Below are 12,191 nucleotides of genomic sequence, written 5' to 3' on the forward strand. Positions count from 1 at the left end.
TGAATAGGAGAACATACTTACCAATAATATATCTAATAAGGGGTTAAAAAACTTTAACACCAAGACTCAACACCAAGAAAACAAACAACCCAATTAAAAATTGGACAAAGGTCCTGAATAGACACTTCTCCAAAATGGACATGTAGATGGCCAAGAGACATGAAAAGATTACTAATCATCAGAAAGTGTTGTGAGGCTGTGGTAGGAATTCAGATTGGTATAGTCACAATGGGAAGCAGCATGGAGTAACCTCAAAAAATTAAAAAAGGCACTGCTTTATGACCCAGCGATTCCACTTCTTCGAATATATCAGAAGAAACATGAACCACTAATTTGAAAGAATATATGTACACCTACATTCATTGCAGCATTATTTACAATAGCCAAGATGTGGAAGCAGCCCAAGTGTCCATCAGTAGATAAGTGGATAAAAAAGCTGTATAAATGTGATACATTTATACAATGGAATAATACTTGGCTGTAAAAATTAAGACAATCTTACCTTTTTGATAGTATGGATGGACCTGGAGAGCATTATGCTAAGTGAAATAAGCCAGCCAGAGAAAGACAAATACCATATGATTTCACTCATATGTGGAATCTAATGAACAAAATGTATTAACAAACAAAATAGAAACAGATTCATGGATACAGAGGACGGACTGACAGCTGTCAGAGCTGTTTGGGGGCGGGTTTGGGGGCTGGGTAAAAAGGGTGAAGGGATTAAGCAAAGAAAATAAAAGAGACATAGACAAAAGTTTGATGTTTGCCAGAGGGAAAGGGAGTGAGGGTGGGGAGATGTAGAAAAAGGCATAGAGGGATAAATGGTGGCAGAAAGAGACTTGACTTTGGGTGGTGAGTGCATGATGCAGTATGCAGATGACGTGTTATAGAGTTGTACGCTGGAAACCTATGTGGTTTATTAACCAATGCCACCCCAATAAATGCAATAAAAAATAAAATAAAGAAAAAGGAAGAAACATTATAATACACGATAGCCACAGAAATGAAAAAGCTCCTGACATGAAGGGAGGTTGGAGTGGAAGGAGATAATTGTCTTAATTGATTGAGGTTAAAATACATGACTTTTGTAAATTTTACAGAAACATATGACCATGTCAAAGTACTGCTAGAACACCTCCCTGGGCCTTGCAAAGTGCCTGCACAAATTGGGGAAGGGACTTGAACTTTCATTAGCATTGCGGTAAGTCCACCTCCGCACATAATCACTGTGAGCCTGTTCCATCTCATCCACATGAGAATAGAATCCTGCACAATACAATGGAAGCTTCTGTGACCCTCAGGCCAGACCATCACCACTCACCTGACAGTACACCCTTTGCAGTCACCTTCTATTTCTCGGAAATTCCACAACCCTATAGGTTTGCCGTCAAAGTATGTTTCTCCCATACAGCCAGTGAATGTAATCACACGTACGGCATCAGCCTTCTGCAGAGAGAAATATAATGTTTGTTAGAATTTAGAATTTTACTAAAAATCCTCGAGTACCTGTAAGATTTATTAGCAGCAGAATCTGGAATAGTTATTATCCATTCTTTCTGATACTCTTAGTTATGCACATATTCACCTTTTAATCATATTAGATTTCTGGTTACTTTGTGCTACATCAGTTTAACACCATTGGTAAATAAACACTTCCTGGCTTCTGACTTAAGGTGAGCTACTTATCTTCTTTGTGATTCTATTATTTTGTCTCTAACATGGGATTATTAGGAGAATTAAATTAGATAATGTACTATGGTACCACATACAGTGACGGACACAGAGAAGGTATTTCATAAATGTTAGTGCTCTCACACCACTAAGAAGATTTCTTCTAGAGATCATGAGAAGGGCCATATATTAACTACATATGAATCACCCTATGACAGTGCTGTCCCCAATTTTTCATTTCCTGTTACATCCAAGCAGATTGCCAGGGCAGGGGAATGAAGGAAATGGTAATTTTGTAAGGGAAGGGAATACGTTGGCGCTGTTAGCTGGTGTACACAGCATTGGGCCTGGTATTTAGTAGGGGCTCAATAAATATTTGTGGATTGACAACCGGGTGTTCTTACACAGGAAGGTCATACACGTGGAACATAACACAGTCACAAAGAAGGGGAATGACAAGGTCCATGCTAGAGAACCTTGCTGTAGTCGAAACACCTGCTTGTTTTGATAGTGACATATTACATAGAAATACTATATTCTGGTGCCTCTAACTTCAGAAACACTTTGTCCAAACGAATCCACATTTATTTCAATAATCTGGGGCTGAGGGGAGGGGGAGTGAATTGACATGTTTGGGTTTTAGAACAAATGTAGGAAGATGGTCACTGTATTTAATTGCAGCTCTGTCACTAACTGATGTGTGACCCTGGTCATGTCATTGAACTTCTCTCTCACTTAGATTCCTTAACTCTGAGAAGGATATTACTTACCTTTTGGGGTTGTTGTGAAAAATAAGTTAATGCATGTAAATGACTTAGAATATTACTGAGCAAATAGTAAGGACTATATAAATGTTCTAAATTTTACTAGAGGGCCAATGTATGAAATTCGTGCAGCCCCGACTTTGTCCGGAAGGTCGTCCGGAAGGACATTCGGAAGGTCATTGGCTGTCCGGTCTAATTAGCATACTATACTTTTGTTATTATAGATTATTAATATGCAGGCAAAGTAGATATTCTTATCTCCCTTTTCTAGTTGAGACATCTGAAGCCTCAAGGATTAAGTGACTTGCCCAAAGGTCATATTTTAGTAAATGGTAGAGCAGGGGATCTAATCGGGACTGGCTTTCAAAATTCATGGCTTTCATACTGCTCTGTGCTACCCCGATATTTATCTTTCTGGAGAGAAGAGAAAGTTGGCACTATGACCATATATTACTATGTACCATATATATTTATATGCAGTTCTAAGAAATGAGAATGATTTTAGTGTGCAGTTGTGGAATCAATTACAATGCTGGAGAGTCACATCTCATACACAAAGCAAATAAAACAACCTCACTCCATAAGAAAGTTGATTTCTCATAAATTTGGGATAACCCTGGCTTTTCACATTTTCTGACTAATCTCATCCCAGAATGACTCTGTCAAGCCCAGGATTAACCATTATATTTGGTTGTGCTCTTACATCTCACCCACAGGTCGCTTTCCAGCATCTAATTCCATTTAATCAGCACAAGCTTCTTTAAAATGCAGGCACTCTGCAATTTCAAATGCTCAAGGACCTGCCATGGAGCAATTATGAATATTAAGTGCGTTGCTCTATAAGAATGAGGAGAAGAGCAACTTGAAAACTTTTAAAATTGGATCACGATTTGAAAGCTTACAACTCCCATGGTATTTCCCAAGGTATTCATAAATCTTTTAATTAGATGTGAGTTTGAACCTTATAGCACTTTATATTAAGAAATCACAAGTTGATTTGGAAAATAAAGTGCCTTTAAAAATCACTTTGATTTTGAGGCAACTAAAACAAGAATATTCAAAAATTGATCCCACAGATTAGGGCAAAACCACAACTGTTTAAGTAAATATATAAACAAATTTAAAATATTGTCTTTCCTTACTGAATATTGGAAGAAGACAATTCTTAATCAACATAAATTCTTGTTTCCAAAAATGCAAATTTAGTATAACTGATTGAGTTTTTGCTGAGTTTTATTGTGCTTCTCCTGAAGTAATCATGTCAGGAGTTGTCCACAAAGATGAGGTAAACAGGATGGGGAAGAAACACATTACCTTCAATTTCCCAGTTAAGCCACCAACGAAGAGCATTGCATTTGCATCCACGTCTAGAATCGTGTACCCTGGAGGAGATGCTGAATGGTATGTACTGGGCACAATGCTGGCTTTGGGTCCGTCCAGGGCCCTCACAGAAATGCTTCCATTTCTCCCGGTTCTTCCAGGGCACGTGTTGAAAGGAAGTGGAAGGAAATACAGGAAATGAATCATGTATCACCTCTCTGGTAGCTTCAGATTGAAAAGGTATAAAATGTCGAGACTTGTTTTGGAATATTTAAGAGATAACTGGGTATTTAGCTTCAAAAGTGCCAGGTTCATTAAATTGCAAATCAAAACCCAGAGTCTGATCTTTGCTAGATGTTTGCTGTCAGAGTCAGCCAGGACCAGTGAGAAACAGCCCGTCACTCTGTGTGTGTCCATTAATATGAAGTGACACAGCAGCAATTAGCTGATGAGATTGCTATTGGTTAAATAAAGCCTTTTCCTATGCCTTTACAAAACAGTTTGCTATTTACTGACACATACTACTTAAACAAGTTTATAGTACTTCCTTTCGCATTTTGTCTAATTTAATTCCTGAATAATCCAACCTTCTGCATTATAAACTGCATAATTTCTCCTAAAATCCCTTATTATATCTTGGGCCCAGATTTGCTGAAGTAGTCTTCCTGGAATCGGGCATCTTTTACTGTTTGGCATACCATCTTAATGTGTATTGTATAATATCTAGTCTTCAGCATTGTGTATACAAATCGTATAAAAGACCTCCGCTTTTCAATTCAATTAGTATGGTTCTGAAAGCTATTCTTATTGTATTTGATTTTCTTTCTTTTTTTTAAGTGGTTGATTTCCATAAATTGTTAAATATGAAAATCTGGTCGCTTCTCTGAGACAAGCTGTCATAACAAAACTTTTGTGTCATATTTCTCTCCCTGCTGTCTCATTTTGGTAATCTTTTTATCTTTGAGGGTGCAGTATTAACTGAAACACATGGAAACAATAAAATGACTTTATCAAATAAGATTCTTCTTTAACAGAATATATCTCTTCTAATAAAAGAACTGTACTTTATGAAAACATATTCTTAAGTTTTCGAAGTACTTAATTCCCCCGCCCCCCCAGCATCACATATGGAAACATATCTGTTTCTCTCTCTCTCTCTCTCTCTCTCTCTCTCTCTCTCTCTCTCTCTCTCTCACACACACAGTTCTACTGAAAATCATGCAAAGAAACTGAAGATCTTGCTTCTTATTAAACTTTCTCTTTTTTTAAAAAAATTATTTTTATCTTGGAGAGGAAGGGAGAAGGAGAGAGAGACAGAAACATCAATGATGAGAGAGAATCATTGATTGTTGCCTCCTGCATGCCCCACACTGGGGATGGAGCCCACAACCTGGGCTTGTGCCCTGACCAGGAATCGAACAATGACCTCCTAATTCATAGGTTGACGTTCAACCATTGAGCCACACTGGTCGGGCTCATTAAGCTTTCTTCAGATTGTTGATCAATTTTACCTGTAGACCTAGGCCCTTAACAATACCTCTTAACTATTAGCTATTTTAGTGTAGTAGACAGTTAGAAATTAGGAAAATAAGAGAAATTGAGGGGGGGGTATAGAGGATAGGAATGGTTTCTCCAAGGAATCTTTACACTGCTAGAAGTTAATTGAATTAAAGATTCATCCCTAACCGGTTTGGCTCAGTCGATAGAGTGTTGGCCTGCGGACTGTAAGGTCCTAGTTAGATTCCGGTCAAGGACATGTACCTTGGTTGCGGGCACATCCCCAGTAGGACATGTGCAGGAGGCAGCTGGTTGATGTTTCTCTCTCATAGATGTTTCTAACTCTCTATCCTTCTCCCTTCCTCTCTGTAAAGAATCAATACAATATATTTTTAAAAAATTAAAGCTTCAAAGATTGAATTAATCAATTTCCTGTTACTTCCCATTTTGAGTAGTGTGGACCTGACATATATTCACGCCAGCGTTTAGAGACTGCAATGCTGGTAGGCAAGGCTGCTATGTAGAGTAGAAGAGGAATTGTGCACATTTGAGACAGGCACTGAAGGCAGCTCTTATGAGCTGGCTTGTTCTGAATAAGGCCAAATCTCAGCACTCTTCAGGTGTGGTGGTATGACGCCAAACAATGTAAACTCAAAATTCCTATGGGACAGCCAGGTAAGGGGGCCAAAATAAATGGTCACTCTGGTCAATATCTTGACAGTTTGTCAGATCTTAATAGGCACTACGAAGATGCCAATTTGCACACATGTTTACATATACACATAATATTAAAATTTGTGGTTATGTTGTATGTATATACACAAATCTATACATACATATAAATTTATACATACTATTCATAGTATGCATAAAAATTTGTATACATACCTTCTTGAAAGGAAAATAAGAGTTTTCTTATAAACTGAGAAACTACTCCAAAATCCTGTAATTTATTTTAATCTTTATTGAGTTAGTTACCTTGATGCCTCAATACGGTACCAATAGGAGTCATCAATAGTCAAATCTGGATACTCCACACGTCCAACTCCAGATCCAACATCCCAGAGGAAGCTTACTTTGCCTTTACGCATTTCTATAGCCAGAAAGTCAATCTAGTTCAGAGAAACACAAACAGAATACCTATCAATATAAAATACCTAATAAGAGGAGGCCAGCAGAGTTCTCCTTAACAGGTGCCATGTCGGTATAGGTCAGTGGTCGGCAAACTCATTAGTCAACAGAGCCAAATATCAACAGTACAACGATTGAAATTTCTTTTGAGAGCCAAATTTTTAAAACTTAAACTATATAGGTAGGTGCATTGTTAATAACTTAATTAGGGTACTCCTAAGGCTTAGGAAGAGCCACACTCAAGGTACCAAAGAGCCTCATGTGGCTCACGAGCCACACTTTGCCAACCACGGGTATAGGTGAAATAATTAGAAGCCATGTGAATAAATTTCCCAATTAATATGAACTATTATTATGTATGGTTAAACAATATTTTATTATTGTATCTTTGGAGCAACACAACTGTCCATACTGCTGAGGTATATGTGTTAATTTAATCAACTCTGGCTAGGACTAATTTTGAGACAAAGTCTTTTCTTACTCTGATACTTGTGGAAGAGGTAAAGGAAAATATTCATAATTCATTGTTTTCTTCAAGAGCACTGATATTTTTGAAGGATCAGCTATGATTTTCTACTCAAGGTGACCTCAAACTTCTCACTTGAATTCCAAGTATTGACTTATGAGATGAGTAGGCTGTTGAAAAGTCATGTTCATTTTAGAAGGTCCCCATGCATGCACAGCCAAGTAGTTAAAAAAGAAAATGAAAGGAATTAGAAGGTTCTGGTGAGCTTCTGAAGAAACTCAACATGAATCAGAAAATTTTTCATTGGCCAAAAATTAGTATACAAATTGCCATTTTCATTGACTATGAAGGTTCATTGTAATTTCTCAGTTAGAGAAAAGTAAAAAACAACAAAAAAGAGCTTTATTCCTATTAGTCTTTCTTCTTAAATAACTGGATCTGAAAATATAATTCAAAATAAATGCTTCTTACACTCATAAAATCACATGTGCCTAAGTGCTGTAAAAAGTTTTCTTCATTTCATTTGCCTTCTAACTTTGTGTGGTAAGATTCTGAGGTTTTCAAGTCTGAAAGGCTACATTACATAATTTTGGGACCATGTCACTGGATTCCATACATTTCCCGTACTACCAGGATTAACCTCTGACCGTACATATATACAGTAAGCCAAGACATGCTGAACATTGGACTTACAAATTTGGCACTTCCAAGATAAAAAAGGAGGTTGTCAGCAACAGGTGTCTTTACGTTGACAATGATATTATTGTAGCTTCCTTTCTTAATTTCTGGCTTGTATGTTCGAATGCAGTCACCTCCCGAAGACACAGATACTTTGATCTTTAAGAAAAACAAGGTACAAAGAACCAAGACTAAATCTCTCAGGAAGTTTAAAGAGCTCCCAAACAACCGCAAAGCCATCATCACCATCTCTTCTTTGAAGTTATTTTTCTATTATCAAATGCTATCATTAAATGCCCATATGCAGACACTATTATACTCATTAATGAGGGCCGAGAAAAGCAGCTTTCCACCAGCATTTTGACAATAAGCCGTTCACAGTCACATGTTTTGTTAGCACACTACTGGGTTTTGAAGCCTGCCAACTAACGAATCTTACCTTCATACTTTATTCCTTTAGGAACATTTTCAAAAGGTGGTTTTACATGAAGCTAATGGTAATATCTTTATTAAGGTTGTTAAATGAAATTTTGCAATTCAAATTTCAGCGGTTTTGGTATCCCTTCAAATAGGAAACCATTTTTCTTTGATTTTTCAAGAGGAAATTATCTACTCTCCCATGTTCTTACAGTTGAGAGAGGCCAAATAGATTTTGTTCTAGATGTGCTAACAGTACGGGGAATACTAATCATTCCACTCAGAACATACCTTTCAGCACAAATTATATCTTTTTATTAAGTTTCCAGGAAACGAAACAGAAATAATTTCCAGTGGCTATCATTGCTAATATATTTAACAGCTCCTTTTTCTTTTGACTAGTCCTTTAAAAATTACTATAAATTGCTAGGAAAGGAATGCCTATGCGAATAGAAGTGACACAGCTCACACCAATTTTTATTTTCCTTTTGGGAACCTTTCGTCAATTGCAAGTAACACTAGTTGATGATCTGATTTAATTTCCTTTGGTTCAGGTGCACCATCAAAGGGGCACTTTCAGGACAGCGAGGACGCTGCTTGGGCTCAGAGAGCAGCTGTTACGGTGTTAGTGAAAGTGCTCAGAGTAGGAGGCAGAGAAGAGGAAGCTGATTCAAGCACCCGCCTTCCGGAAGCCTCCTGGTCTCACCAGCGGTGAGTTTCCATTTTCTCATTCCCTCCAGCACTTTGTGCTACTCATATAGTTTTCACAGTGGAAGAAAGCCAACGAGCATTATTGTTACCATCATGAAAGGGCTATGCAGACTCCAGCCAAGATAGCCGAGCTGCCAAACCAGTATCCATATCATGGTGACACAAGGAGGTGTCTTCAAGGGTCCAGTTAGGCTGTGGGTGTAGGCAGCAATGGGACTCCTCGCCACGGGTGGGACAGACTACACTGAAGAGGCGCTGGACTCAACATCGGTTGGATTTAGAAGAGAAAGCTAAGGAGGAGGTGGGTTGTGACAAATCTGTAAATTCATGTATGTTTGAGAACTTCTGGGGATAAGGCAGACGTGTTGCATCTATAGACCATGCCTGAGTCGTGAGTTCATATACTGCTTCCTCACCTAATCTGCTGTCCAGATTGCATCTCCAAGTGGAGGAGATCTTGCGTTCGAAAGAAATGGGGGTTCCCCCTAATGGAGCCCTGTGTGGTGGCCTGGGGCTGGAATGATCCAGGAAGCCTCCTGTTCAGCCTGCTTTCCTAGTCCTTGTCTTCCCCCAAGGGTGGGACCCAGTCAGCTAACTGAGGGTACTGAATTTCCATTCTGAAATCCATTCTGGTCCCCAGAGTATTTGGTCTGTGCTCTGGAGAAGATAATCGTTCTGTTTGTGTGGATTTCAGCCAGGAAGTTAGCTCTTTGTTCCACCAATGATGGAATTTCCCTTCTACCTAAAGTGCTAGAATAGGGGAATCAAAATATAAATTGTCGCCCTGGCCAGTTTGGCTCAGTGGATAGAGCGTCGGCCTGTGGCCCGGGTTCAATTCCAGTCAAGGGCATACACCAAGGTTATGGGCTTGATCCCCAGTATGGGGTATGCAGGAGTCAGGTGATCAATGATTCTTTCTCATTATTAATGTTTCTATCTCTCTGTCCCTCTCTCTCTCTCTCTGAAACCAATAAAAATATATTTTAAAAATATATAAATTGTCAAAAAACAGAACCAGGAAATGTACAACTTTTCTTCTGGGTGTTAATGCTGTAAAACAGATGTGCCTCGAAGTTGTCAGAGGATGTGACATGAGAGAGGAGCAGCTACACAAAGGGCTACCCAAGAGCTTGGAGATAAAAAGGAAGTAAAGCAAGAGAAAGAGACTGCAGTAGAGGTCAGGGAGGGGAAATGCAGCCTTCAGATGTCTTCGTGTTTAAGAAAAACTATAGGAGGTTGTGAGTTTTTAGGAATTTATAGCAAGTGAACCAAAACCATCATCAGAGAAGAGCTTGGCACTGGGCAAATTGGATATCTGAGGCAGGCTGTAAGTGTCACTGACATCACGGGATCAAAGAGAAGACATCCAGGTCTGCCAGGGATTCATGAACAGAGCAGATCGACCTCTTTCTAGCAGGATTCATATCCAGAGGGGCTGGGGTAGTCATCAAGAGTAACTATGTGTGCAGTTTATTTTATCTTTATTTCATACCAATATATGCTTTTTTAAACTTATGGCTAGTTTAATCGTAAGTAACTAATTCTGTTGAAAGACCACAGTATTATACTCCTCCTTGGTTACTGTTAAGAGAAGAAATGACTGACTGTGGGTGGAATACATGTCCATTTGGGTCACAGGTAGCGTGTCTGCCCTTGCTTAGGTACACCTGGTAGAAACAGTAGGGGATTACATGATCGGGGTGTTCGAAAGGGAGCGACCAAAGTGCAGGACACAAAGCACCAGGACCTAACTGAGCTGATGAAACCCCATCTAGGAAGGAAGTCTAGGAAGGCAGCCATTTTCAAGCTAAGGGTATTGAACAGCACTAGGAGTTACAATTAATCTACTGTCTAGCACACTTTACATATCTAAAACATATGGTTCTCTGAACAAAAGGATGTTGTTATACTAAATATGCCAGCAGTTAATCTTGTAAAGTAACCTATTGGTCAACTCTTTATATATTCATATGCAAAATCCCCTGGATTTCTGTTTTCTGGCTTATGGTTTTGAATATATGCTCAGTACCTGAAAAATTCAGGCAGCTCAAACTGTTGGTAACCAGTCTATAGCTACTAATTTCTCATTTAAACATTTTGTGTTTTTCTTTATAATTACAAATATTTATTTTAACTAACTTAAAATAGGCAATTCCAAGTACAGCATTTATAAGTTTCACTAGATGAAATCTCTAGGATATATCCCTCATAAGAGGGAAGAAATTTCTGAAACACAAATATCCTCTCAAGATATTTGGTTCTATCACCTGTTGTTATTTCTAATATGAATCTTCAGTAAGACTTCTAAACAAAAGTCACTAAACATGAGGTATCTCTAAAGCACAATATTTACCAATTTATCATCCTGAACTCAGTCCAACATTATTGAAGATCCCATTATTAAATCTACTGGATTTTCATTGCATTTTTCATCCAGCAACTAGGTCATTCATTTAAAAAGACTGCTAGCCACTCAATTTCAGTCAACAAAGCAAAACAAACAAACAAACAAAAAACTACTTTAAAATAAATGTCTTTGATTTCTTGGTCACATTGAGTATGTGTTAGAGCCACATCCAAACACTCATGCCCGATTACAAATATTACAAATCAGGCAAATGTCATCTTCAATTTGCATAAAACTCACTTGAAAAAAAATTTGGCTGCTTACATATTTCTAACATCTTTGAGAAAGTGAGGCAATCTGTTGTAATTTCAATTTCTAGAAGTGATTGAGAATTTCCTTAGAAGGCATAGGCAATGGTCACTTTTTCTGGAATTACTTTTATACCTGTCTTTCATTTTGTATCTGAAGACAGGTCTTATGTATTTACATGCCAGAATTTTATCTTTTTCCCCAGGGGGTGGGTGGAGATGTGGGAAAGTTCTCATAACTGATAAATATCTGGGTATATTTCAAAACTTCTTTAAAATGAAGATATAGTAAAAATGTTCAGATTTTACCACCTGATAACTAAGCAGAATATGTAGCTAAGTGTGATTCACAATAGAACATGTACTATTATTGCCTCTTCAAACTTAATATTGAAAAATATAGGAGTGGTATGTCAGTCTCTTGCTTTCTCCTGACACTGACACAGTTGGGTTTTGTACAAAACTTGCTTCCTTCTTTCTAGTTTCTCTCATCAATATCACAAACTACTCTCAGGTTCATATTCAAAATGCTCAGCTCTGATTATGCTACATTTTATAATTAAGAACTTTCAACTTCTCATCAGTGAGGTTTATTTCAACTGCAGCTAAATGAAACTGCTTAACTTACTATTCAGGGCCTGATAAGGTTGGCCTTTACTGACATTTCCAGTTTAAAGTTCACTTTATCAATAATCTTGGCAAACCAGACTACTCTTTCATAAAATAACCCTGAAACTTTCTTCTCTCTCTGCCTTGACTCAAGCAATTCCCTTTTCTCGGAATGCTGTCTTCCCTCCTCCCTCCCCTCGCTCCCATGTCCAGGACCATCCCACTTTAAGGCCTGGCTCAAATCCCTCACTTCAGGAAATCTGGCCCTT

The 12,191-nt window shown here is 38.2% G+C and overlaps 1 protein-coding gene across 2 annotated transcripts in view; it reads right to left on the minus strand.

The window, feature by feature from the left end:
* The window catches only part of LAMA2 (laminin subunit alpha 2), a 478,805-nt gene that overhangs the window by 52,588 nt on the left and 414,026 nt on the right, over positions 1–12,191 (minus strand). For both annotated transcript variants that reach the window (XM_081094172.1, XM_081094171.1), the window contains 4 exons: positions 7,546–7,689; positions 6,234–6,367; positions 3,753–3,912; positions 1,325–1,449 (listed from right to left, as the gene is read on the minus strand). In XM_081094172.1, coding sequence (XP_080950298.1) covers positions 1,325–1,449; positions 3,753–3,912; positions 6,234–6,367; positions 7,546–7,689 — 563 coding nt within the window. The remainder of the gene's footprint in view (positions 1–1,324; positions 1,450–3,752; positions 3,913–6,233; positions 6,368–7,545; positions 7,690–12,191) is intronic.

Source organism: Myotis nattereri (assembly GCF_964212035.1).
Source record: "Myotis nattereri genome assembly, chromosome: 6".
NCBI lineage: Eukaryota > Metazoa > Chordata > Mammalia > Chiroptera > Vespertilionidae > Myotis > Myotis nattereri.